General features: G+C 38.6%; 1 protein-coding gene across 1 annotated transcript in view; it reads left to right on the top strand.

Annotated features, from left to right (window-relative positions):
- Nucleotides 1-27,554, top strand: part of LOC150082410 (calcium-binding protein E63-1-like) — a 121,780-nt gene that overhangs the window by 90,606 nt on the left and 3,620 nt on the right. Inside the window, exons 4-6 of the mRNA XM_090380555.1 lie at nucleotides 15,699-15,842; nucleotides 16,795-16,925; nucleotides 20,410-20,521. Coding sequence (XP_090236681.1) covers nucleotides 15,701-15,842; nucleotides 16,795-16,925; nucleotides 20,410-20,521 — 385 coding nt within the window. The 5' untranslated portion in view covers nucleotides 15,699-15,700. The remainder of the gene's footprint in view (nucleotides 1-15,698; nucleotides 15,843-16,794; nucleotides 16,926-20,409; nucleotides 20,522-27,554) is intronic.

Below are 27,554 nucleotides of genomic sequence, written 5' to 3'. Positions count from 1 at the left end.
CGGATTTTTGCGGGCGAATTTTGGCTATTCAAGTGGGCCATATGGAAATTTCGGTTTCCCCCTGCACCAAGGACCGCCCAGATGGCAGCAGCTCTAAGCATTAGACGTCTTCCTGCCATTGTCCATGAGAGAAAACTCGTCTTTGCTGTAAAAATGATGGTTGGCATTATTTCGGACCCAGACTTCTGGGTTAACTGGGGTCGGAGGATGCCGGTCCCAAGCCTTTGGGCCAATCCAGTCATTCAGGCCACCCCAAACCGGTTAAAGTTATCCGATCGGTTGTTACCCGTGCAAATGCTGCAGTACATATACTCCTTGGATGGCGACCTCTACAAGTTCGAATTGGATAAAAAATATAGGCAGAACTTACTCCTATACAAAGGCTAATACAATGTAATAAACAAGGATGAGATAGGAGAAAAAAACAATATTATTACTAATTATACAAGTGTAGGAAAGCAAATGAAAAATATGAACATATATCCACAACAGCATGTTATCAGGTTAAATTATTCTCCAGGGAGCAGTCCTTTTACAGTGCTGGAGTCATCTGAGCAGGCGCAGAAAGTTGGAACACTGTGGTGATGGATCCATGGCAGTGATGGACAGGTCCTTGGGAGCAGGTTTTAATGTCCTGTGACGTGGTCCTGAGAAGGAAGTGGATGGAGTAAGTTCTGCCTGTATTTTTTATCCAATGCGAACTTGTAGAGGTCGCCATCCAAGGAGTATATGTACTGCAGCATTTGCACTGGTAAGAACCGATCGGATAACTTTAACCGATTTGGGGTGGCCTGAATGACTGGATTGGCCCGAAGGCTTGGGACCGGCATCCTCCAACCGCAGTTAGGCCAGAAGTCTGGGTCCGAAACAATGCCAACCATCATTTTTTACAGCAAAGACGAGTCTTCTCTCAATGATAATGGCAGGAAGACGTCTAATGTTTAGAGCTGCTGCCATCTGAGTGGTCCTTGGTGCAAGGGGAAGCCGAAATTTCCATATAGTCCACTTCAATAGCCAAAATTCGCCCGCAAAAATCCGTCTCAGATGCGTTGCGGCAGTTGAGGTCCAGACTTCTGCGCCTTAGACACGTCTTAATATATCTGCTCCCAACGGTCTGGTCATGGATATGCATAAGTTGTTGCTTAAGCATCCACTGGAGTCGAACGATTTTTGTAGGTGGTCTATGTGTGGTAGAAAGGAGAGCTTCTGATCAAAATTAACGCCCAGATCGGTGTATTGCTGAACAGCAGAAATCGCGGATCCTCTTATATTGGGTTGCACCATCGTTGGGTTCCGTTTGAGCGAGAAAGTCAACTGTTTCGACTTCTCAGGATTGATGTGAAGGCCGAAACCGGAGAGGAAGGTCTCGCGGTTCTGGATTTTCTGTACGATTAAGACATTTGTCTATTCAGCAGTGTCTCCGGGGTTGATGGCAGTGAACAGCTTTATATCATCAGCGAAGGTATTAATATCAGTTCGACCCGTCACGAAAGGCAGAAGAACAGCTGAGAACAAGATACCAGAGAGGACCCCACCTTGTGGGACTCCAGCTGTAATAGTTCTGGTGTAGCGCCGATTGGCATCGCGAACAATAATAGTCCTGTCCTCAAGCAATATCTGAATGAACCAGAGTACGTCTCCTCCAATGAGGTAATACTCACGTAACAGCCTTACCAACGCGTGAGTCTGCGCGGGTAGCACAGTGGTATCGTCACCGTCCTCCCCACACCGGGTGGAAAAAGCCTGGGTTCGAATCCCGTCGACGACGCGAGGAACTCTAATGAGCTTTTTTCACTCCGTGGCTGAGTTAGTTGGTCTCAGGCGTAGATAGCAAGGTTTTTCTCCCCAGTAACTGGGGTTTTTTCGTCCATCAAAACAGGCAAATCAACCATAGAACATACGCAATTTACAGACACAAATACGGGTTCATGTATTTAATTACGGGCAACCCTAAAATTATTACCAACGCGTGATCGGATACGGAATCAAATGCTGCCTGGACGTCGATATAAGTAACGGTGATTTCCGAACCGTGCTCAAATGCCTCGAGGATCTTGATAGTGGTGGTGACTAGATTTGTAGCGGTGGATCTTGACCGTGTGGCATAGTGGATCTGCGGTGGCTGATGTGGCATTGTTTGGGTGGTTAACGTTTTCAGAAGGGATTTCTCAAATATCTTTAATAGGCATGATGCAGAAGAAATAGGACGGAAGTGACTGGGCTGAGAAGCAGAGCGTATTTTTGGCAGCGGTCTTACTAGATAGACATGCCACATAGGAGGGAAGAATTTTTGATGAAGGATTTTGTTGAATAACGACAGAATGGAATCAACAATAAATGTACTGAGGCATTTCAGCATAAACTAAGGATCCCGTCGGCGCCGGATGCGGCCGTAGGTGCTAAACTATTTATTGCATCAAGCAGTTGATATTTGGTGAGTTGAACTGAACTTAAGGGGTCTCTTGAAATCGGATTGATTGGGAATTCCATTGGTGTAGTGGATTCTGGCTGAGCCGCAAACCTAGTTATACGGTCGAGCCAACTGCTCAGATTGAGTGAGTCGATGGCGTCCTCTGATTTGCTTCTATGGAAGGGCTTCCCTTTATTTATGGTAGCTTCTAAGTGAAGTTTTATTGCCTCCCTCTTGTTCCTAATAAAAAGAGCCCTAGCTCGGGAGAATGTAGTTCTGTCCAAGGGTGAGCCGGAGTTTTTCCACCGCTTGTGCATGTTCTGTTTGTCGTGGAAGATTTCAGAGATTTTTGGACTCCACCAGGCCCTTGAATGCTCTGTAATGGTTAGCTTCTTTGTTGCAGCATAGAGAGAGAGAGATAGTGGCTAAATTTGATGAATGAATCTAAAATCTGGATCCAAGCTTAGAATTCATGTGAGACAATCAACTAAAGAAAAAAATGGTGCCACATTGTTGAGTGCCTACAGTCAAGCACAGTGGTTGTTTCATCATGATGTGGAGTTCCTTCAGTTTTTCTGTCTTGACTGGATGATATTGTCAGAGTTGAAGGAATATTAAGAAAAGAAGGCTATAAAAACATTCCTAAACAATATATTGTGGACTTCGACTTTGTGGAAGAAATTTTATAACCCAACAAGGCAAAGACTTTCAAGCAGCTAAACAACAGGAGGTGAGTTGCAAATTATGATGTGGCCCCAGTCGTTTGACTTAAACCCAATAAAGATTTTGTGTGATCATCTATACTGTCAAGACCGTGAGATCTTCCGGTCTTTACAATATTTATGGGAAAACTTGCAGCAGATCGCCTGAATAATGCTAGACCAGTGTTTCCCAACGTGGGTCCCACGCCCCACATGGGGGCAATTTGATTGTTCAGGGGGGCAATTCAAAAATTGCTCGTCTAGAGTTTAAAACAACCGCCTACTATGATTTAACTTGTACAAAAGAAGAATTGTTGGTATCTCAATTTTAAATAAGCATTCGTTAAATGTTGTACTTTCTATAGAGCTGCACTTGAAAGTTTGGAGTAATATCAACTACAGTTTGCTCGGAGAGTATTGCTTACTATGCCTAGTGAAGGAATAGTACATACTGTATTGGACGATTGCTTATGGCATATGCAATGTGCAAGCAAAGTGGTTGTCTACTGTAGCCTACCGCAAACTCAGCATGTTATATGAAATAGGTAATTCCTTTCATACAAACGCTCGTTTGGGCATCGTGACTGTACATTTGGATAGGTTTGACGATCTCAGATTAAAATAAAAATTACTTTGTCCACGCACAGAATTATTATTAATGAAGAACCGTGATATACAATGGTATGTATTTGTCATATATGTATTTCTGTGGTCTCAGTAAATAAGCAAATAAGTCCAAAAACTCGAATTTGCAGGAGAGGAAAAATAAACTTCACACTCTCATATAAACACGCATATATTCGAATATACAAATATTTATTACTCACGCTAAAACTACAATAACGAAGATAGCTGCGTGTCACATAATAGTAAATAATAAATACTTTATTATAGTGCACTTATCTCATTTTTGACAAATTAGACTTATCTGCTTGTTCACAGAGACCACAGATTTAATAGCCCGAATTCAGTAATTCGTGTGATTTATTCATTCAAAAAGCGTACTAATAATTAATTTTGATATATTAAAATAAAATTAAATTAACTTTAATGCATAGTTTATTTTTAGTTTTTGATTTATCTTATATTTATTTCTTTCAGTTGCGCAGTAAAATGAGTAGTGCAAGTAAAAAAAAAGTTCGTCAGTATTCAGAGGAATACTTAAAATTTGGTTTCATACCCGCTGTCCACGATCAAAGGTCACCTTTTTGACTTTTATGCCAACAATGCTTGACCAACGAATCAATGAAGCGAGGTCGTCTTGAGGCGCATTTGAAGGCGAAACATAATGCTCATGTAAATTCAGATTTAGATTACTTTCAAACTTTAAAGAAGAATTTTGAAAAAAGAGCAACATTAAAGTCTCTGTTTATTGCTCATACTGCAACTGTCAATCGTACTCTTGAGGCTAGTTATGAAATTTCTTTACTCATTGCTAAATCTGGGAAAAATCATACTATAGGAGAGAATTTAATCAAACCATCAATATCAGCATTTCTTAAAACAGTTCTGGAAAAAGATGACAAAGACGTGAAAGCTATGCCACTCAATAACAATACTGTTAGCAGAAGAATAGATGAAATGAGTGAAGATATTGAAATACAACTTGTTGGAAAGCTGAAAACAAGAAAATTCTCAGTGCAAATGGATGAATCAACTTTGAGAGACAGTGAAGCCGTACTGATAACTTATGTGAGATATATTGATAAAGGTAATTTTGCTGAAGAAATGTTATTCTGTAAATCATTAGAGAGCACCACTACCTCCAAAGATATATATAATAAGCTAAAAAATTACTTAGATGACAATAATATACCAATGAAAAATATAACATCTTGCGCTTCAGATGGTGCTCCTAATATGATGGGCAAGAAAAATGGCTGCTTAAAATTGATGAAAGATGAGAATCCAGAAATGCTTCTTGTGCATTGTGTTATTCATAGGGAAAACTTGGTAGCTAAAAATATTTCGCCTGTTCTTCATGAAGTACTAAAATCAGTTATAAAATGTGTCAATGCTATTAAAGCTAATGCCAAATGTGAGCGTCTCTTCAAGCTTTTTTGTGAAGAACAAAATGGAGACCATGTGAGACTTTTACTTCACACTGAAGTAAGGTGGCTCTCGAAAGGGAACTGCTTGAAAAGATTCATGGAACTATTTGATACTATTAGTGACTTTTTAAGTGACAAACCTGAAATGAAGCATCTGTTAACGGTCGATGGTAAAGCATTTGTGAGTTATTTAGCCGATATCTTTGAAAAACTAAATATATTAAATAAACAACTTCAAGGAACAAATAAAACTCTCGTCGATGCAAAAGCGAAGATATTTGGTTTCATTACATTTATTGAATTATGTCAAAAATATATTTGTAACAAAAATTTTGAACAGTTTCGTTGGCTGCGAAAATGTGAAGTGACTGATACCGCTGTACTTGTTATTGTCGATCATCTGAAAATTCTGTCCGCTGATTTAAAAGAAAGGTTTTCTGATTTAAAACAAATTGATTTTCCAACCTGGATGATGCAACCAATGTTAGTAGATTTGTCTGATGTATCAATGCAGTACCAAGAAGAACTCTCAGAAATGCAAAATGATGAGTCAGTTAAAACTTTATTCAATATAAAAGGAGCGATGGCATGGCTTTGTGATGAAACAGAAATTAAATACCCAAATTCAACCAACTTTGCAAGAGAGCTATTGTTACCGTTTCCATCTTCATATTTAGCTGAATGTGGATTTAGTGCCATAAATGATTTGTTCCTAAAGAAAAGAAATCGACTGGATATCACAAAACGGGGAGACTTGAGACTGAAGCTGACTAAATTGGAGCCCAATATAAAATCTCTCTGCGGCAAGCATCAAGCACAAGGGTCTCACTAAATTTAGTGCACTCATCTAGAAGTGACTTCACATGGAATGTTGAAATTATTAAACAATTAAATAATAATTACTAAAATTTAAAATATTATAAAAAAATCTTTCATATAAATTATTTTGTACTTGAATTTTAGTTGTCCATTATATGTTTTGAAAATTTACTTACTGTTTTTTTCTTAATAATTTCCTAATGATTTCTTCCTAAAACCTAAGTTTTGTGTCCTGAACAAGTTGTAATTAGGCTTCATTTAGGAAATAATTCAATTTTTGAATATAAAAAATATGTATATCGGTGTTTCCCAACGTTACATAGGGGGCATCAGAATTTTAGAAAGACTTAGGTGGGGCATGGTAAAAAAAAGGTTGGGAAACACTGTGCTAGACAATACATCATTATAAAATTAATCATTATTATATAATTAATCATTAATCATCATGCAGTATGACTGATGACTTTTGAGGTTATGATGAACATCAAGGCGAGATCCAATCTGCCTTACATTTCGAGGGTACAGCTCTAAAACGGTGTTCGAAGGCCGGTCGCTAATTACTACAGCGGACCGAACCTGTTGGTAACTCTCTAGGAGGCTTCCGGATCAGTTAGTGTATCATCTTGCTGCCCTCCACTCTGCCAGATAGTGACTGGATGGTGTCTGAGTAGTGTGTATGCAGGGGGGGCATTGTCGACGCCACGTTATGTCAAAGATATGGGTATATTCTTACCATATCTTTGCCATATCCAAAAATTTCATTACTTCATACAGCATATCTCCCCCACTTTTTCTTTTTGACACAGTTGTCAAACTAACATCGTAAGCTTATCTGCAAAAAGATTTAAAGCTCCCAAACACTTCCTAGTTCATTTCACAAATGTCAATGGACATAATCTCAATGATGTCCATTTCCACTTGCAGTCTTCCAAACCCCATGTACTTTTTCTGACAGAATCTCAGTTATCGGTTGATTCAAATGCTGCTCATCTCAGTTACCCAAATTATTTGCTGTATGATTCCTTTCGCCTCAAAGGTGGTACTGCTGCATACATCCGTTCTGATATTCCCTGTCAGAGAATTGGTAATTTGGAATCTTCTCTTTTCGTTCTTCTCTGGTTTAAAATCTCTCTACCTCATTGTGTCAAATTCATCTGTTGTCTCTACCGTTCTCCCAACTCCACTAATCACTTGGAGCTCTTTGATTTCCTCCCTTTGCAGCTTGACTTTCTCCAGTCCAACTTTGCTAACAGTGAGGTAGTTTTCCTTGATGATTTTAATGTCCACAACTCCAGCTGGCTTCTGTTTTCTAGTCACACTGATCCAGCAGATCGAGATGCTGAGGCTTTTGCAATTACTAATGACCTAGCACAGATTGTTCATTTACCTACAAGAATACCGGACAATCCTAATCATATAGCCAATACACTTGATCTTTTTCTCACAAACAACCCTTCTAAGTACACGGTCGAAGTGAGAGGTCCTTTAGGCACTTCAGATCACAACTTGGTGATTGTCTCTTCTCCAATGGAACCTTTATCTCATGGCTATCCCCAACCTCGTGTTGTTTGGCATTACAAGAATGCAAAATGGGATGACCTGCAAGACTTCTTTTCTTCTTTTCCTTGGTCGGATTACTGTTTCAAAACTTCGGATGTCAACATTTGCTCAGATCGTGTCAGTGAAATTATTCTTGTAGGAATGGAATCCTTTATCCCACACTCCACTTTAAAATCTCGTCCTTTATCTAAACCTTGGTTTTCCAATAAATGTGCTGAGGCTGTTCAAGAGAAGAATACAGTATTGCATATCGTAATTAGCTTGTTTCCAATTCTTCAGTTTCATTTTCTGCCTACACAAAAGCTGGCAACAATTGTAAAGCAGTTATTAATCAGTCTAAACAAGATTTTGAACAGGCTAAGAGTAGAAAACTTACTTCTTGCCCTAATGGTAGCCGAGCATTCTGGTCTCTTGCCAAAGCTATTGGCCGCAACCTTTGCCCATCTCTGCTCAAACCTCTGTCAAAACCAAATGGTTCTGTTGTTACTTCAGCCAAGGATTAAGCTGACCTGATAGCATCTCATTTTTCTTCCAAATCCTGTATCAATGATCTTGGGAAAACACCTCCCACCATTCCCAACACACTCCATTTAATGCCTCCGTCATTGAATGGAGTGGTCGTCCGTCAAAAGGATGTCAGAAGGATTTTGACGAATCACGATGGTAACAAAGCTCCAGGTCCTGATGGTATTTCTCCACTTGTTCTCAAAACCTGTGCTCCTGAACTTACTCCTGTTATTTGCCGCCTTTTTTCACTTTCTTATTCCAAAGGTGTTTTTCCTTCTGCTTGGAAATTTGCTCATATCCAGCCAGTTCCTAAAAAGGGTGACAAATCCCTCCCATCCAATTATCGTCCCATTGCAATTACTTCTACTCTTTCTAAAGTAATGGAGAAATCAATTAACCGCCAACTCTTAAACTACCTAGAAACCTTCCGTCTGATAAACGATCGCCAGTATGGATTCCGTCAGTGTCGATCCACTGGTGATATTCTGCTTATGTTACCCATTTATGGACTAATTCAATGGAAACGTTCGGTGAAACAGAAGCAGTTGCTCTTGACATCTCAAACGCTTTTGATCGTGTTTGGCATAAAGGTCTTCTAAACAAGCTTCCATCTTATGGCTTACCAAATATTTTTAGTAATTGGTTATCCAGTTTTCTCTCTGATCGCTCACTGAGGGTGATGGTAGATGTCTCTCTGTCTTCTAACTTCTCCACTAATGCTGGTATCCCCCAAAGTTCAGTTCTTTTCCCCACTCTTTTCCTCTTCTGTATTAATGACCTTCTTCCATTGACTCGAAATCTTATCCGTAATTTTGCCGATGATAGCACATTGCATTCCCCTTCCCTTTTTGAGAAATCTTGTCCTGCTCAATGAGCTTCAACTTCTCGAATATCCGCTACTAATTCCTTAAATGCCGATCTCCAGTGGGGCAAAGACAACTTAGTTGATTTCAATCCTTCTGAAAGTCAGTCCTGTCTTATACCTCGCAAAAAGGATTCTTCTGCTCCTATGCTTATCTTTGGTGACACTCCGATTTCTAGGAAAGATGATTATATATCTCTTTTGGGGATTACCCTGACTTCTAATCTCTCTTGGCACAAGCACATTACAAATATTGCTTCCTCTGCATCTAAAAAACTTGGTTTTCTCTTTCGCTCTCGGCGTTACTTTTCTTCCAAACAGCTGTTCACTCTGTACAAATCGGAAATCCGCCCTACTATGGAATATTGTTCCCACATCTGGGGTGGTGCCCCCAAAAACCTCTCTCAGGCTTCTTGATTCCATTCAGAAGAGGGCAGTTAGGTTAATTAATGATTCCTCTCTGACAGAGTCTCTCCACTCGCTTTCTCATAGACGTACTGTTTCTGCTGCATGCCTCTTCTACAGATGGGCACTGTTCTTCTGAATTGGCTTCTATAATTCCCGCTCTCTCTTTCAAAACAGTCCGAACAAGTGCCTCCACCAGCCAACATCCATTTACTGTCCAACTTCAAACTCACAGAACCAACTTTTCATCTTCCTCATTTATTCATTCAACTGCCGTTTTCTGGAACAACCTTCCTTCATACGTATTTCCTGAAAATTACAATGTACAGAAGTTCAAGTCCAATGTCAACAAATATCTTCTTTCGTCTTCTCAACCTCCAACCCAAGCACGGTACTATGTACTATATGTTGTAATACCTCTCGTGTTTGGGGTTTACATAAAAAAAAAAAAAAAAAATCGTCAGAATGTTACGTTCGTGCAAGGCCGGGATAAAACTCGTGGAGGATATTTTGATAAAAAATCAGTGGTTGTTAATATTAATTAGTTCAATATTTTTTTTATATATTAAACTTTACTTGCCATAACTAATTTCAAAAAAAAATAACGAAAACTGTTGTCATACTCTGTGATTCCAAACGGTTAGGCTGGAGTGTATGTTAACTGTATTTGATCACCATCGAGCAGCGTGTTGTAGGTTATTGGAATAATTACTTGTTAGTGGTGAAGGAGGAGAGTTTGGTTGAGTTCAATGAGAAATTGGATAATCACTTTTTTGGCAACGCGAAAATACGAATGAACAGATTTCTTTTTTCTATTTCTTTTTCCATCGATGCAGAACAAGTCCTCTCCCTTGCATAGTCGCTACAATATTAATGCCATGCAAATTAAATTAGCACTCGGAGTGTCCTCATATGTAAACAGACTTTATAAACAAAAATGTTAGCTTCAGAGCGTGCAGTTGCATTTTCGTATACATTATGCACAAGATTACGAGAAACAGAAATTTCTGATAACGCATATTCTTGAAATGTGTATCATTACTTGGTAAACAGAGGAAAGTTCTTTCGGAATATTGGTGTGGCTGTCAGTTTATTTATTCACGCCATGTTGGAGTCCCGCGAATTGATTCTATTTATACTTTTTATTATCTGTTCGTCCAATTCAACAGAATACAGTACGCGACGAAGGCATCTGTCCAAACTATCTCTTTTGCTTCGCTGTCTGATTCTCAATGGCACACATTATGATTCGCTACATAGATCGCGCGCTCCACAGTATGGCGTTCATCCGTTTCTAGATGTACATAAAAAAAAAAAAAAAAAAACGAATAGCAGACACTGCCATTAATTCTAGCATCCCACAATAAAAGTGGCAACGAAAGCCAGACTAGGAATCCGAGTGTGGTAGCGTCTAAATTTAAGGATCCATCCGCGCATCTTGAAGAAGGGCAAAGCAATGGCAAACACAGGGCCCGCTAAATATAATCCACAATAGCATGGCGTATGACCAACAGTGAAATGATGCCAAATGTCAGGTGTTAATATGTAACTCGCGAAAAGAACGAGGTCTGGGATGACACCCAGATTGTATCCAGAAAAGACAGGCTATTAAAATAGACTGCAAAGTTCTTTGTCATGGGGTGGGACTGTAGTAGTTATTTTTAGGTGGGTGTGTGAGTACACAGGGCAAATGTGTCAACCAATCCAGTGAAATTGGTATAAAGATCCATTTTAATATTCTAAATGAAAATTTTCTGAAGAATCGTATTTTGTGAAGCTGCTGTTACAAATTTAAGGTAGGGTTTCTGTGTAAGCGGAAGGGGGAATTGAGAGTGATGAAAATTGGGCTTAAAACCTTCCCATGGACGAAAACACCATACACCGCTAGAAATCTAGCATTCATTTTTCTTTTTTTTTTTATGAAAACCCCAAACACGAGAGGTATTTGAACCGACAGTACTTACTACCGAAAGAAAAACACCTTTGGAATAAGAAAGCGAAAAAAGGCGGCAAAGAACAGGAGTACGTTCAGGAGCACAGGTTTTGAGAACAAGTGGAGAAATACCATCAGGACCTGGAGCTTTCTTAGCATCGAGATTCATCAAAATCCTTCTGATATCCTTTTGACGGAAGACCACAGGAGGCATTGAATGGGGCATGATGGGAATGGTGGGAGGTGTTTTACTAAGATCATTAATACATGAGCTCGAAGAAAAATGGGATGCTAGCAGGTCAGCTTTATCCTTGGCTGAAGTGACAACAGAACCATCTGGTTTGGACAGAGGTGGGAGCAGAGATGGGCAAAAGTTGCGGCCAATAGCTTTGGCAAGAGACCAGAATACTCGTCTACCATTCGGGCAAGAAGCAAGTTTTCTGCTCTTAGCCTGTTCAAAATCTAATTAATAACTGCTTTACAATTGTTGCGAGCTTTGGTGTAGAAAATGAAACTGAAGAATTGGAAACAAGCCAATTACGATATGCAACATTCTTCTCTTGAACAAGCCTTAGCATATTTATTGGGAAACCAAGATTTAGATAAAGGACAAGATTTTAAAGTGGAGTGTGGGATAAAGGATTCCATTCCTGCAAGAATAATTTCACTGACACGATCTGAGCAAACGTTGACATCAGAAGTTTTGAAACAGTAATCCTACCAACAAAAAGAAGAAAAGTAATCTCGCAGGTCATCCCATTTTGTATTCTTGTAATGCCAAACAACACGAGGTTGGAAATAGCCATGATATAAAGGCTCCATTGAGAAGAGACAATTACCAAGTTGTGATCTGAGGCGCCTAACGGACCTCTCATTTCGACCGTGTACTTTGAACGGTTGTTTGTGAGAAAAAGATCAAGCGTGTTGGCTGTATGGTTGGGATTGTCCGGTATTCTTGTAGGTAAATGAACAATCTGTGCGAGGTCATCAGTAATTGCAACAGCCTCTCAATTATCTACCATTAAAACATATTCAAAGTTGCTCATATAACTCAATTATCTATCATTAAAACATATTCAGAGTCCCTCTTTATAAACCTTACTACCCTTATAACACATTATAGTTATTTGTACATCAATTTCATCTGTTACTCATTCCTTAGTTTCCCCTTGCATTTTACATTAACCCTTTTTTCTTACATCATAAACTCTGTTAGTATATATAATTTACATCAGAGATAATTTATAATTTTTCTTTCTAGTGCTACCCCTTTTTAATTAATTACTATACTGTTTCACTAACAGTCCTTCTTATTAACTTACAGTACTTAACATATCTCTCACCTACTTCTATCTTTTTCTTTTCCTTTCCGGGGAGGTTTCAACCTTCCATTTTAGGCTCTCAGGCTACCTTTTGAGGATCTCCTTCACCTGCTTTCTGCTGAATCTGCTTCAGATAATTTTCCGGAACTCTTGGCTGCATGCGTCTGGCGTCCTTCCTCCACCTGATCGGCTACTAATTCCGCGGCTACACTCCGTCTGATCGGGCTGGCACTTTGCCCTCACCACCTGTTAGTTTCGATACAGGGGCTGTTTCCTACCGTCTGGGACATCAGAACTCGATGCCCTCATCGAAAGTGGCTTCCTCCTTTTCCAGGCACTTACGCCTTCTCTGATTTCTATCACTCCATTCCTTTACTTTCTCCGTTACTTTCGTCTCTCCATTTTTTTTAAAAACACATTCACAAGAAGTAACCTCAGAAACTCTCTTTTCATCCCATTCTCTCTTTTTGTTTATCTCAATTTCTGTACCACCCCCCATATTTGAGGCCCACCCTAGTTCTCAGTCTTAACCAATCTTCTCATTTTATCAAACTTTCACTCTGTCCTATTTGCCCATTTTAATTTTTCTCAAGCTGTCTCTTCAGTGCTGTCTCTCTATCCACCTCCTCATTTTAAGAAATTTGTAAATTTTCCCAGGCAGTCCGCTGCTTTGAAGTTCGCCGCCATCTTTCTGTTTCACTTAACACTTTTTCTTCCTAATATCCCAAAACTTGCTATCACTGACAGCCAGACGCCAGTCTTAAATCTCACCCGAGCATTTGTCCCGTATTTACTACCCATCTCTTCTCCAGATGTCACCGATCAAAGAAATGTACTGACAAACTCGGTCCTTTGCCGTATTGTTCTTTCGGGGCCATAATTATTCACACGTACTCGCCAATAGCCGCTGCTACCTGTTTCCATTGTTTTCGTGCGATCTGGGAGCTGAAGTGCACCCCCTATTGACACTAGCCTTTGTCAAGCTTACCGCTCCCTTCTCTATTACCTTGTCTAATTAAATCCCTAGCGAGTGACCCATTATCTAAATAATATTCGTGACTAGTAATGTTTTGCTGCCCCATATTGCTATATCAGAAACTTTACTTTAAATTAGTCTCACTTTTATATAAAATATTTTACTTGTAAAATTTTATATCTTACAATACTGCATGATAGAAGAGATTGGGAAGGTTTGACCAGAACTTGGCTCTGGAGACTAAACATGGGTTCCACCTCTTCAAGCCTCAAATAAGCAATGTGGTGGTATTGCACCGGTTGATAAGAGTCATCTACCACCTAGAATTTTTTTTTTTTTTTTTCTTGTAACACAGAGGGCGACTTCCTCCATGTTGTGTGCGCGCCACACTTCGACCCCATCTTACATTGGTTCATACCTCTGTGGTCACCCACCATGTACTTGTGCATGGAGGTTATACCCAGGATTACTAACAGTCCCGCCATTGTAAAGGTGCAAGCAGAGGATCTGGCTGTCAGAGACCGACCAAACTTCGCCAAAATTGGGTCCACTTGACTTGAGTGTCACCGGAATATCAGTTCCATCAGCGTTTTAGACTCACAGGTAGCAAGTACAGGTTGTCTGGTATATCTGAGAGAATATCTGCAACATCCTCAAGGACCAAAAATTTCTTACATTTCCATACCAATTAATATCTAAACATTTCAAACATTCTTTTATTTATATGTATAGGATGATTATAAAGTAACTTAAAGTAATTCAAAATTCCACTGTATACGGCACTTTAAGACCCCACTTGAATACTGTGTCCAAGTATAGAGACCTCATCTAAAAAAAGACATTGAGCTTCTTGAAAGGGTCGAAAGAGCAGCAACTCTCATGGTGAGATCGGAAAATGAGAGACCATACGAGGAAAAACTTCGATTATGTAGGCTACAGCGCATTGGCAACCAGGCTCCTCAGAGGTGACCTCATTGAGGTTTATAAGGCTCTGAGAGGGGGTCAACGAAATGAATGAAGGCGAAATTTTCACTTCTATAGAAAATTCCAGAATGGGGGCCATAAATTCAAATTACAGGGAAGAGGTTTAGACTAGATTGCTGAAAGTTTTCTTTTAGCCAGAGAGTCGTTAATTGCTGGACCAAGTTGCCTCAGCAGGTAGTTGAGGCTGACAGTTTGAAGAAATTCAAAGGTCAACTGAACAGAAGTGCATAATTTGGATTTTCTCATCTACTTTGATTTTTAAGTCGGTGCAGCAAAATCCCCTGTCTTCCTTGAGCGACATGGCTTTACTAACTAATGGTAACTTCTAGAGTTTGGAGCTTTATATCTCAGAGAACTCGTCAGGAATTACTGAACATTTGAAATATTCTTATATTAGAAATATTTTGGAAATATCCCATTAGATTTGTATAGTTTGAGTGTATGCTGTCTTAAAACTGTTTGTATTCTATAGTTGGTTTGATTAATTTGCTGGATGAAAAACCTTGAAGTCCTCACCAGAGAACAAATTAATTTTGCTAAATGCGAAAATAGCTCATAAATTTCCCCCGTCTTGGAAAAGGTCCAAAATTTGAAACCTGATCTTTTACAAAGGTGTGGAAGGTCAGTTATCCAATGGGCGTGTGCAACGTGTATTTCAAGTAATATTTGAAAATATGAAAAAGTGCTTTGCAGACATGAGGCCGCAACCGCGGAAATTATTTTATAATCACTCTCTATGTAGATAACCTGTGGTATTAATGATGACAAAAAAAAAAAAAAAAAAAAAAATAGAACCCTATTTATTTCATCCTAATAAAATCTAGAATGGCTTGACAGTCTTTCTGAAAGAAATCCACTCGAATTCCACAAGACAAATTTTCAAGAAATTTCTTGAAAATTTGTCTTGTGGAATTCGAGTTGTTGCATAAAGGACGGAAGAGAGATTCATTTTTTCTCTCGACACCAAAAGGGTTCGTTCCCCCCTGTCAAATAAAAAAAAACAAACAAACAAAGAACATACACACTGAATCTCAAATGAATGCAGCACTTTAACTCGAAGATACTGTATATTCTCAATTAAGATCTAGCTTTTTTTTAAATATACAGTATATATATTATTTGTACTTTGAATCTCTAATGGCTAAGTGTAATTTCTTAACTCTTACAGAAATGAAAGCTGCATTCAATTTGTTGGACAAGAACCACGATGGAAGAGTCAACGCCAGTGAGATCAAATGTATGTTGGAGAAGTTAGGGATTCTCCTGACGGACAACATGATCCACCGGTTGCTGCAACAGGCTAGCCAAAGAGGTAAGAATTTTTCCAGAGCTCTGTTGGAGTCAACGATGATTTGCAATTCTTTCGGTGATATCGCGTGTCCAGGAATATATGGTCCAGATATTCGTAAAAAGATTTGGTGTTTCTTGCATTGGAGTACGATCACAGAACAAACAAAATTACAGGCAGAACGATACCACCAAGTCGACAGCGGACGGAAATAACCCCTGACACCAACTCACTGACTTCGCTGTTGAGGCGAGGCTTTCATAACTGCTGGTGCGTTATATTTAGCATGTGAACCATACGTTTTGACAGTTAATATTTAACTCGCGCACACACACACTGCCGTGACTTCCACAGTTCGCTTCACTTTGACAACCCCCTAAAGTGAAGAGTGATAATGACATCACTACAGGTGTCAAAGTTAACGAAACACGTGGACCTACCTACCGTCACGTGCAGCAATTCTTCCCTTCCTTTTTCGAAATCGCGTGATGTCACTCCCACATGAACCTCTGTAAAAGCGAAACCGTGACACGTTTCCCCTTTTATCGACCTCGACGCTGCCACGAAGGTTTCATTGCACGTGACGTGTCGCTTAGTTTGGAAACGCCCAGCACCTGAATGAGATTTTCTTTTTTTTTTTTTTTTTGCTCTTCTTGATAATTCTAAATACGAAAGGAAACTGATGACGAGGTTACTCTGTCGCGATTCGTCTAATTCTAGATACAAATGGGGGATTTATAATTGTCGGTGTATCTTTCGTGTAATACTAGACACATATTCCACGTCACTGGGGTGAGTGTGAGGCAATACAAACACAATATACTGACGACTCGTATTGGTCACGAAATAGACGAATGTCTATTCTGTGACCTGTCTATCGATATTCTCTCTACTATAATTCATCATCCTTTACTACAGGGTTTCCATCTTGCGTTGAACTGGTCACTTGCTTTGTTAAGAAAATTTTTTCTTTCAGGGGACGGCTTGCTCAGTGAGGACGAGTTCCTAGCCTGGATGTCCCAACAGAAGGTTCAAGATGATGTCATGGAAGACCTAATGGCGGCTTTCAGGGTGTTCGACAAAGACCGAAACGGATACATCACGAGGGTTTGTATTTGTTCATCGAAATGAATGTTTATTCCTTGACATTTAAAGCACATTCTTGACCGATCCATATTAATACTTATATTTCATGTTCAATAATCCCTTTTGTAATGACTGAGCAAGTACTGGCATTCACTTATGAGACATCCATGAGCAGTATATACAACGTAACATTCGTAGTGTTCACCACAGAATTTCAAGACACACAGATGTTTAATTCACATTTTCAATTTGTGATGTTTTTCAGAATAAGAATATAAATTCTTATTATGAAAATGTATGATACGTTCCAGAACATGAAACTGTGAGTGGAAACCCGAACGTTTTTTATGCACTGTTGTATGCATAAAAAAAGTTCGGGTTTCCAGAAAGAATATGCCAGGTTGAGTCTGCGAGAAAAAAAAAAACAAAACAAAACAGGAGAAACCAAAACTAAAAGTTTGTAACAAAGCCATAAGAACCTGAAGATTTCTTAGCATCAACATCATTCAGAATTCTTCTAACATCGTTCTTTCAGATGGGAGGCATTGAGTGGAGTGTTTGGTATGGGATAAGGTATATTAAAATCACCGATGCAAGAGTTAGAAGAGATGTAAGATGCTAATAAATGAGCTTTACTTTGGTATGCGATACAACCGCCAGGTTGTAACAGAGGGGGAGTATTGATGGACAGAAATTAAGGCCAATAGCTCCGGCAAGAGACCACAATGCTCGACTATTAAATTTGGTCAAGAAGCAAGTTTTACGATATTTTATATTCTTATCTTAAATACCCTTTTAGCACATTTATTGGAAAACTAAGATTTAGATAAAGGACGAGAGCGTTTAGGATGCGATGAGAAACAGGGTAATTCTACAAGAAGAATTTCACTAATGCGATCTGTGAAAACATTACGATCGGAAGGTTTAAAATATTAATTTAAACAAGGTAAAAGATGAATAGAAATCGAGCAGATCATTCCATTTTGCATTCTTCTAATGCCAAAGGGCACGAAGCTCATAATGGCCGTGTGTGTGTGTGTGTGTGTGTGTGTGTGTGTGTGTGTGTGTGTGTGTGTGTGTGTGTGTGTGTGTGTGTGTGTGTGTGTGTGTGTGTGTGTGTGTGTGTGTCAGAGAGAGAGAGAGATCCATTGGAGAATAGATATTTACCAAGTTGTGATCATAGATATATAGAGAACCAATAAAATTTAAAATTCACTTCGTACTCTGAAGGATTACTGACGTGACAAAAATCAAGGATGTTCTAGCAGGCATATGAAGAAGCTGGGTAAGGTCATTGGTAATCTCAAAATCCTCAGCATCTCAAACAACTGCGACTGTGTAACTAAGAAAGCTGAAGCCAACTGAAGTTAATATCATTAAACCCAAATGATGAGTGGAAGCGGGCTTTTTCTGCATCGGCTAAAGAATAAAAAAAAATAATAATAATAATAAACGGAATATTCATACTACCCCCATATATTCCCACATTGCTTCCCATTCCTACAAGGTGCCACTTTGGGAAGAAACTTTTCCAATGTTCGACAACCCGCTGCCCACAGATAACATTCAGGAGATTCAGTCTTCTGTTGTTCTTTGAGATTTTATATTTTTGTCCCACATACGAGGGAGAATAGACCTTCCTACTTCATTTTACTCACCCTTTCAGCACCTCATACACTTCAATCAGAACTCCCCTTAGATGTCTGTTTGTCAAACTTTTCAGTCCACATCTTCTAAGCCATTTATTCATATGTGCATCGTTATGCACTCGTCTCCAATTCGGTCGCCCTCTCTGAACCCTCTCCAGAAATTCTGTTTTCTTTTTTTTTTTTTTTTTCTTTTTTAGGTGCGGTCTCTAGACCTGAATACAATATTTCAAATGCAGTCTAACCATTGCCTTGTAAAGAAGGATAATGACTTCCTTCTCCCTATTAGAAAAGGCCCTGTAAATCATAAACAGAACACTATATGCCTTCCGAGCCGCATGTTTACACTATACAGAAAATTTAATTCAGATTGAATAATAAAACTTGTCTTTTTCGTCTAGAATCACTTTTAGACCATCTTCTCCAGAATTATATCTCATTCCAGGATTTCTATTATTATTAAAGGCATTAAGCCATAGTTGTTATTTTTCAAGACCACATGTACAACCAATTCAAATTTTCTTGCAGCAACATAACCTGGCTCTAAATATTAACCACTTTCAAATCATCAGAAAACTTTGAGAATTTCCCTTGGATACCCTCATCAATATTATTTATGAAAATGACATATATTAAGGAACCCAAAACCGAACTCTGATTTACCTCACTCGCTACACTGGTCCACTCAGAAGATTGGCCATTTATGACAACCCTCTGTCTCTCCTGTTGCTCCTTAGTGAGAAGCAGTTATAGGATATTGGAGGCTCTTTTACTCTCTTGGATATACCAGGATTAGTAGCAATAAAAATTCATTCAGCTTACTCAAAAAAAAAAAAAAAAAACAGTTACCGTGTAGTGTATTTCCGGTCAACCTATTCCAATCTGTTCCAATAATGAGACAACCATACTTATTAGCACATTCAATCTGCCAAAAGAGATTTTTGCCATACTACTCAGTCACTTGCCTTAAAATCCATTTAATCCGTTTACAACAGTATTGGAATTACTGTATAGACAAAATAAGTTTTGTACTTCGTTGCTTTTCTCATCCCTATTACACCCCTATTACCCAATCCTGGTTCCAGTTGTCTCAAGCTGACGGAAGGACCAGAATGTACTCCACTGGGGAATATTTTCGTAGTGCACATTTTACCCTCTTGATACTAGTAGATCAACATTTGGATGCATATTACAGGTTATCTGGAAATCTTTTTTCACTCAGGCGCATCCCTTCATAGCTACAATGTATCCATCTGCGAATGGGTTCTTCCAACAGGATAATGAAAATGCACCTTTTCGCAATATCAGAATTAGTGTAGGTTTCAGGAACATGAAATTGAATTCAGCCCATTGTGGTTTCCTACCCAGTTACCAGATTTCTGCGTAATGGAGCACCTGTGGGATAAGGTGGAACAGGCTCTTCGGAGTTCCACAGAGCTTATCCCACTGGAATCACGCAATGCGCAACAACTGTGAGAAACAATTCCATCAGCATGGATGGAATTGTCTCTCGCTCCATGCTACTGACAAATCCAGGCTGTTCTGAGAGCTTAAGGGAACTTACTTGCTAGATGGGTGTACTAATGCAGCTCCCACTTAGTGTATATTGGTAGGTAAGAACCAATATGCCTGACAGGGCATAGTACATAATACTCGTGAAGGAATGTTCAAATACCTTTTAGTCATATAGTATATTAAACATAAACATAATACAAAATATAAATATAAAATTAAATTATTTTATATTAATTTTAATTTTTTTGCTTTTAATTTATAGATTAATTTATGCACGCACAATTATATAGAGGTTATTTGAGAAGTTACTTTGATAATAAAGTTTTTACTTTCTCTGTCACCAGGATGAACTCAGGATCGCGATGGAAATGATAGGCGAACCCGTATCGGAGGCTGAATTAGATGAACTGTTGAAAGCGACGGACATCGATAATGATGGTAGAATTAATTACGAAGGTAACTGCGTTTCTGTAGATATACATTAGAAAGTTATCGTTCGAGCATCTTCAAAGCAGACTTAGGAATAATATTTACAGGTACTCAAAAAATGATCACCTCAATGTTTAGGTTGTTGTCCTTATACTGGCAGCTAATCTTTAAGAAAAATCTGAAAGAACATAAATAAGTAATAACAATGCACATATGAAGCTACTAATTGCAGAAAAATGTACTTATGATTCGTATAATAACAAATATTCTATGAAAGCACTGATTTTCTTCGTTACTTTGTTCATACTGGGATGACAGACAGGTATATAACCTAAAACCTAAAACCACGGCAAAATGCGTGCTAATATTTCGTTGGCCCATCCTCGGCTTTGACGACTTCTGCACATCATCGTGGCTTCGACTGGATAAGGTTCTGAATGTATTCCTGGGAAATCTTGTGATACCAAACATGGATTAATGTCTCCTACAGTTCTCTAAGTGTTTTTGGCTTCTTTTGCATTATTGAATCACCCATTTTGTTCCAACAATTTTCAACTGGATCGAGGTCTGGACTATTCCCAGGCAATGTTATTGATTTATCCTTCAACCATTTTGTACCTGTCCAAAGTGAAGACAGCGAAATAAATTACATTTATTTGAACAAGAGTGCGACTTTCATAAATTTAAAACTTTTGCTCATTTTATGAAGTAGCACTTACTGTTTTGGCTCTATAACTTGGAACAGAGTCATGGCAACATTCCCATAATAATCTCCAATTGTGAGAATTAATTTTGTCTCAAGAATATCCTTGTACACCTCTGCATTCACTGTACCCTTAACAAATTCGAGATGACCAACTCCTTTATGTGAAATACAGACCCATATCATTTAAGATGAAGAATGTTTAACTGTAGAGACGATATATTCAGGATGGAATTCTTCTCCTCTTCTTCGTCTAATAGTTGCTGGCTGTCCGAACCATGCAAACTGAATTTTGACTCATCGTAGAAAATAACATATTTCCACTGATCCTCAGATCAACTATCATACTCTTTTGCCCACTTTAGACTCTGGGCTTTCGTTTTTTGCATCAAAAGTAGCTTTTTTTCATGGGCGATGTGCTACTAATTCCTAAGAGAAAAGGTATCTACGTACTGTAACAGTACTTGTCTTTACTCCTACATCCTGCTCCTCCCATTCTGTTTTGAGATTGGTCGGTGAGGATCTTCTGTTTCGACGCACAGACGGACCAAAAATTTATACTGAGCTGCAGAAAATATTCATGGACGACACCTTCCTTTCTTTCTGTTTAGACTGCTGATAATTTTCGAAGTAAACAGGCTGCCCTGTTGCATGCACTGTTGACTGATTACAGCGAATTCTTTTAGCTATTTCACGCGTATAATGTCCCTCTGCATTCAAAGCAGCAGCAGCAACGCTTTTCCTACATGGTGTTAATTGTGAAAACTTAGCCATTGCAGAGAATACTGGACTCGTGGCATATGTGCTGTCTTTATACTGCTTCTAGGGAGATGCGACCATAATTTTTGCACGTGATATTATCTAAGAGAATCTAAGGGGTGGTCCGATGCCTACAGGTGGTACATAAACAGAAAATAAAAACCGAAAAAGCTAAATATTTGTAACATTATCTAAGAGAGTTTGTTACAGATGGATGATGCAATATAGCAATGCTATTACAAAACATATATGATATATTGCCAAATTTCACAGAAATTCAGTAAACTTACAGTGGTGTTCAAAAAATTTGCATCACTACAAGTGATGCAAATTTTTTGAGCACCACTGTAAGTTATAATTGTATATGTGACCAGCAGCCGTACTATCCGGCTAGTATAGCTACTGACACTTTTACTATCACTAATGTCATGTCCGAGCTCATTTAAGCAGAAACATCACACAGCTCTGACCACACTCCTCATTTTATTTAACCAACAGCTCCACAAAGCTCAAAATCATCATTAGCTCTTTTTCACATACTACAGATCACAACTTGCTGATGGTTTCTTCTAGCTCGTAGCCTTGGATTGTTTGGCATTGAGCCTGTTCCAAATTTGGCCTACTTCATAATCATCGGCTTCGTTTTTTTTAATAACTCGCAACAGTTTGAAAAGTTAAAATAGTGCCGTGCTTGTGCAGTGAAGAAGAGCAAAAAGCTTTCCACTTGCCCAGTCAAGATTCCTTTTGACTATTCATATTTCTACATCCCTTACAACTCTTGCGCAGATGATCCTCATAAACTTCCTTCTACTATATTCCACACAATCTACATATCACAGTCGATGCTTCATTTGGTTTTCGACAGAAAGAGGTTAGAATAATCTTTGCTACAAGCGAGTCTCCAAATCTTGTTGGTATTTTATTAATCGTAGATAAAACGAAACCTCTTGCGTTAACTCTTATTTTTGCAGCTATTTAATACTCTCTTATTACAGCAGTATTTTTCTTTCTAGAGGAAATTTCCAAAATCCAGCCAATTCTAATAAGAACGCGTGGACACATGTTATGTTTCATGTAAGACAGATACTGAAAGCTAATTAAACTCCACCGTGGTAATCTGTGATGATACCGAACTCTGTAAAAATAACCAGAAATGGGCTTAATGCTGTGTTTGTGTACTGTGGGCCGTGTTGGTCATTTTGCTACTAAGATGCAGAGATCACCAGGAAGACCCTTCTGTGGGAACTGGGTCTTTCTTATTTTTTTATCTTATTTAATTTTATTGCTTTCTAATACTCCCAGCTTACCTTGCAACCACAATTGGGCAGTTTTTGTTAAGCTTGGATACAACAACTGAGGTCCTCACTTCTCCAAGGCCCACAAACAACTTGGCTGCACTACTCTCCTTTTACAGAAAACTCCGGTTCATGAGGATTTCTTTATTCCCTTTTTGTTCCTCTTGTTCAAGATATTAAAATGATTTACTGTAGAGCTGTATGTATTTCTCTGTATTGATCACACATTTTCATTTTTATTAACAAATTTATTATTCGGTATTAATCATATGGAATTTACAAACACATAATTATCATAATCATATAATGACACACTTCTACCTGCCAACTATAAGGGAAATACAAATGCAAGGTTGGCTTGTATATACTCTCCTCTACAGTAATACATAATTTTACAGACAATATATATATATATATATATATATATATATATATATAACTTTCGAGCATACAGGCTAGTAAGGCTCCTGGGGTTGTAGGCATTTACCCTAATCTTAAGGAAAGTAAATTACGATCCTTAAGATGCTACATGGCCTCTATTAACTGGGTAGATATCTCACAGAGAGCGAATACAATTGAATTTGGTATACCTTTAAAACATTAATCACAGAAGCCTTAGATGCTTACATACCATTAAAAAAATACTCCACGAGGAGGATTCCAAGTTTGATGAATAATGAAGTTACCAAATTACTTGAGCAGAAGAAGACAGCATGGAAAAGTTTACAGAGCAATAAAAAGTACAAAAGTGTATAACAGCTACAAATTGATCTGAAATATTGAGGCCACAGAAAAGGTTAGGCTGGCAAAGGCAGTTTATGAGAAATCGCTAGCAAACAGAGCAATGAGGGGCGGGGGGATAAGGAATTCTTCACATATATTAATGCAAAGAAGAGAAGAACAAACCATATCGGACCCTTATGTAATGGACGTGGGACAGTATTGATACCCCAGCTGAAGTTGCAGATGAACTCAACAGTTACTTTGCATCGATATTTACAGAAGAAAAACCCTTCACGTCAATGAAAAATTATGGGAGTGAAGATAAATGTAATTAATGATGTTGAAATTTCACACGTTTATTTAATGAAAAACTTTCGAGCCTACAGGCCAATAAGGCTCCTGGGGTTGAAAGCATTTACCCTTTAATCTTAAGGGAGGCGGCAAGTGAGTACATTGAACCATTGAGACTAATTATGAGAGCATCACTGGACTCGGGAGTGATTCCGTTGGATTCACGTTGGATTCCTAAGAGTGAAGTGGGAAATTACCGGCCGGTTAGTTTAACTTCAGTAGTAGCGAAAATCATTGAGACTATGATCACGGGTGGATTTCAGGATCACTTAGATAGAAATGGAATTCTGAAGGATACTCAGCATGGTTTTGTAAAGGCAAAATCATGTTTAACTAATCTGGTTAGATATTTTGATAGGTTCACTCCAGAGCTGGAAATTGTGAATAATTTCGATGTTATTTATTTGGATTTCAGCAAAGAATTTGACTCAGTCCCACATGAGCGGTTATTTTATAAGCTGGAACAGGTTGGAATCACAGAGAAAATTCTTAGATGGATAGCTGGATGGCTTCAGGGCAGGAGGCAGAGGGTTGTGATAAATGAGGGTTGTGTTATCCCTCAGATTGATGTAAGAAGTGGGGTTCCCCAAGGATCAGTATTAGGACATTGTTGTTTTTGATTTTCATAAATGACATCGATGAAGGGACAGATGGCGTGATGTTTAAATTTTCATATTATATAAAGATTGGTAGAGTAGTTAATGATTGCCGCCAAGCAGAGCTTCTTCAGAAGGAAGAATGTAATTAATGACAGAGATCAGAGATGGTCAAAAAATGGCAGTTATGCTTTAATCCAGCCAAGTGTAAGGTATTGCATCTGGGAATCAGTAACCTCAAAATAACTTATACACTTTGCGGAGTTGAACTAAAGCCGGTAGTGGAGAAAAGGGATTTGGGTATTACGATACGGTCAGATATGAAGTTCTCCGAGTATTTTACACTGGTTGCAAAGAGGGCCCATGGTGTCCTATCTACGATTTATCGAACGATCGCTACTAGAGATAAGGACGTCATAATCTCATTATATAAGGTTATTGTCAGACCACACTTGGAATACTGTGTTCAGGTTTGTAGACCGCACCTAAAGAAGGACATTGAGCTTCTTGAAAGGGTCTAAGGATTGGTAACTCTCCTTGTGAGATCGGCAAAAGGGCGTTCATATAAGGAAAGCCTTCGAATATGTGGGTTGCACAGCTTGGAAACTAGTCACCTTAGAGGAGACTTGATTGAGGTGTTTAAAGCTCTCAGAGGCATAAGCAAAATGAATGAGGACGAAATTTTCATGGTTATAAATGATTCTAAAACTAGGGGCCATAATTTCAAGTTAAGGGGGGAGTTGTTTAGACTGGATTACAGGAAGTTTTATTTTAGCCAGCGAGTTATAAATTAAGGGAATACGTTACCTATATGGGTGGTAGAGGTTGACAGTCTGGGGAAATCCAAAGGTCAGCTGGATAACTTCCTAAGGGAGGAGGGAAATGCATAGGTTGCAAAAAAATGTATGCATAGGAAATGCATAAATTTTCTTCTTATTATTATTAATTTGTTTTTATTCTTATTATTTTATTTTTTATATTTTTTGTTATTTTATTTTATGTATTTTTTGTTATTTTATTTTATTATTATTTTTTTATTATTTTTATTATTTTTATTTTTTTGACTGGTGCAGCATAAGCCATAGGCTTCCTTGCACCATGTGGCCATTACTAATACTAATGCTAATACTTAAGTAAATTTATTCCCATCCTTCATTAAATTACTCAGGCCAACTATCTGCCTTGCATAATGTCTATGTGATTAACTATCAATTATTCAGTGAACTTACTTGTACCATTTCTTCATGCCTTCTCTCCCCTTTTCTTTTTTATCTTTCTTCTAGATAGAGCTCTTTTTACAGGATTTCTACGATCTGCTGTCTTCCATGAATGTCTTCTGCACGACTATTGCTTGACATTCTCCTCTTTGATGCGGCAATCACAAAGGTTCTTTCTACTATTGGACGCTTCTTCTCCTTGCATAGGACAGATTTCTGGTGCTCCTCATCTCGAATTTCTTTAACCACTCCTTTACCTGCGAACTCTTCCAACTGTTACTTACTAAATTCCCTTCACTGCCCCCCACACTCCCTTCCAAAAAAAAACACAGCACTTTTCCATTACTACCTATATCTCTTCTCCCGATTTTCATACTTTGACTTCTCACCCTCTCACCTCAACCAACTTTTCTACACTACACCAAAAGGAAAAAGCCCCTTTCATTCCCTCTTTTCGCGCAATTTTTTGAATGCTTGTGATTTTCTTTCAGTTTTCTCTCGGGCTGCATTGCCCGTAATATTTTAAAAATGTCTTTGTAGTACAGGTATATAAGCGCCACATAATAATATATACACTGATGTACAAACTTTAAAGACCAGTCAGGTTTTCATAGGAGTGGCCTAGATATGGGAAAAGCATACCAAAAGAACCTCATGAGGTACAGAAATGATGAAGGAAACAACACCAACATAACAACAAAAACAAAACGGTACAGAGGGACTTTATTCAAAAATGGCAACATCGACAACGCTCTCATCATATACTTTCTCCTATCAAGTCTGGGCAGAATTGCAGACACTTTCAAATTCAACCCTAATTCACAGCTTTTTTTCAACAGTGACCTGTACTTGTTAAGTAATTCTGCCGGTCTCCTACTCTTAATATCATTAGTGGCAACGTGTACAACTATATCACCTTTTGTGTCCTTAAAAGATGATATCCGCTCTACAACGTCATCAACCTTTGCCCCTGGGAGACATACCCTGGTCCTGTTCCACCTATCCTTTTTACAAAGCATGTTCCCCGTTTCCCTGACAATAGAGTCACCAACAACTACTAGTTCCTGTGGGACCAGCGCATTCTGCCTTTGGGGTTGCCGCTGTGTTACGTGATGATCAAGTGCAAGCTCTAGCGTTGATGTGGGCAGCTGAGAGCTTGATGGGACACTCAATTTAGATCCTTCGAGGGCATCCACCCTGTCCTTCAAGCTCTAATTTTTCAACAGTGACCTGTACTTGTTAAGTAATTCTGCCGGTCTCTTACTCTTAATATCATTAGTGCCAACGTGTACAAATATATCACCCTTTTGTGCCCTTAAAAGATGATATCCGCTCTACAACGTCATCAACCTTTGCCCTTGGCAGACAAACATCGACCTTTGCCCATAACAACGCTGAGTTGTCGCCTCATTTTCT

The sequence above is a fragment of the Mastigoproctus giganteus genome, chromosome 8 (assembly GCF_048544385.1).
Source record: "Mastigoproctus giganteus isolate SK-2022 chromosome 8, ASM4854438v1, whole genome shotgun sequence".
Lineage (NCBI taxonomy): Eukaryota > Metazoa > Arthropoda > Arachnida > Uropygi > Thelyphonidae > Mastigoproctus > Mastigoproctus giganteus.
This window is presented reverse-complemented; position numbering and strand designations above follow the sequence as displayed.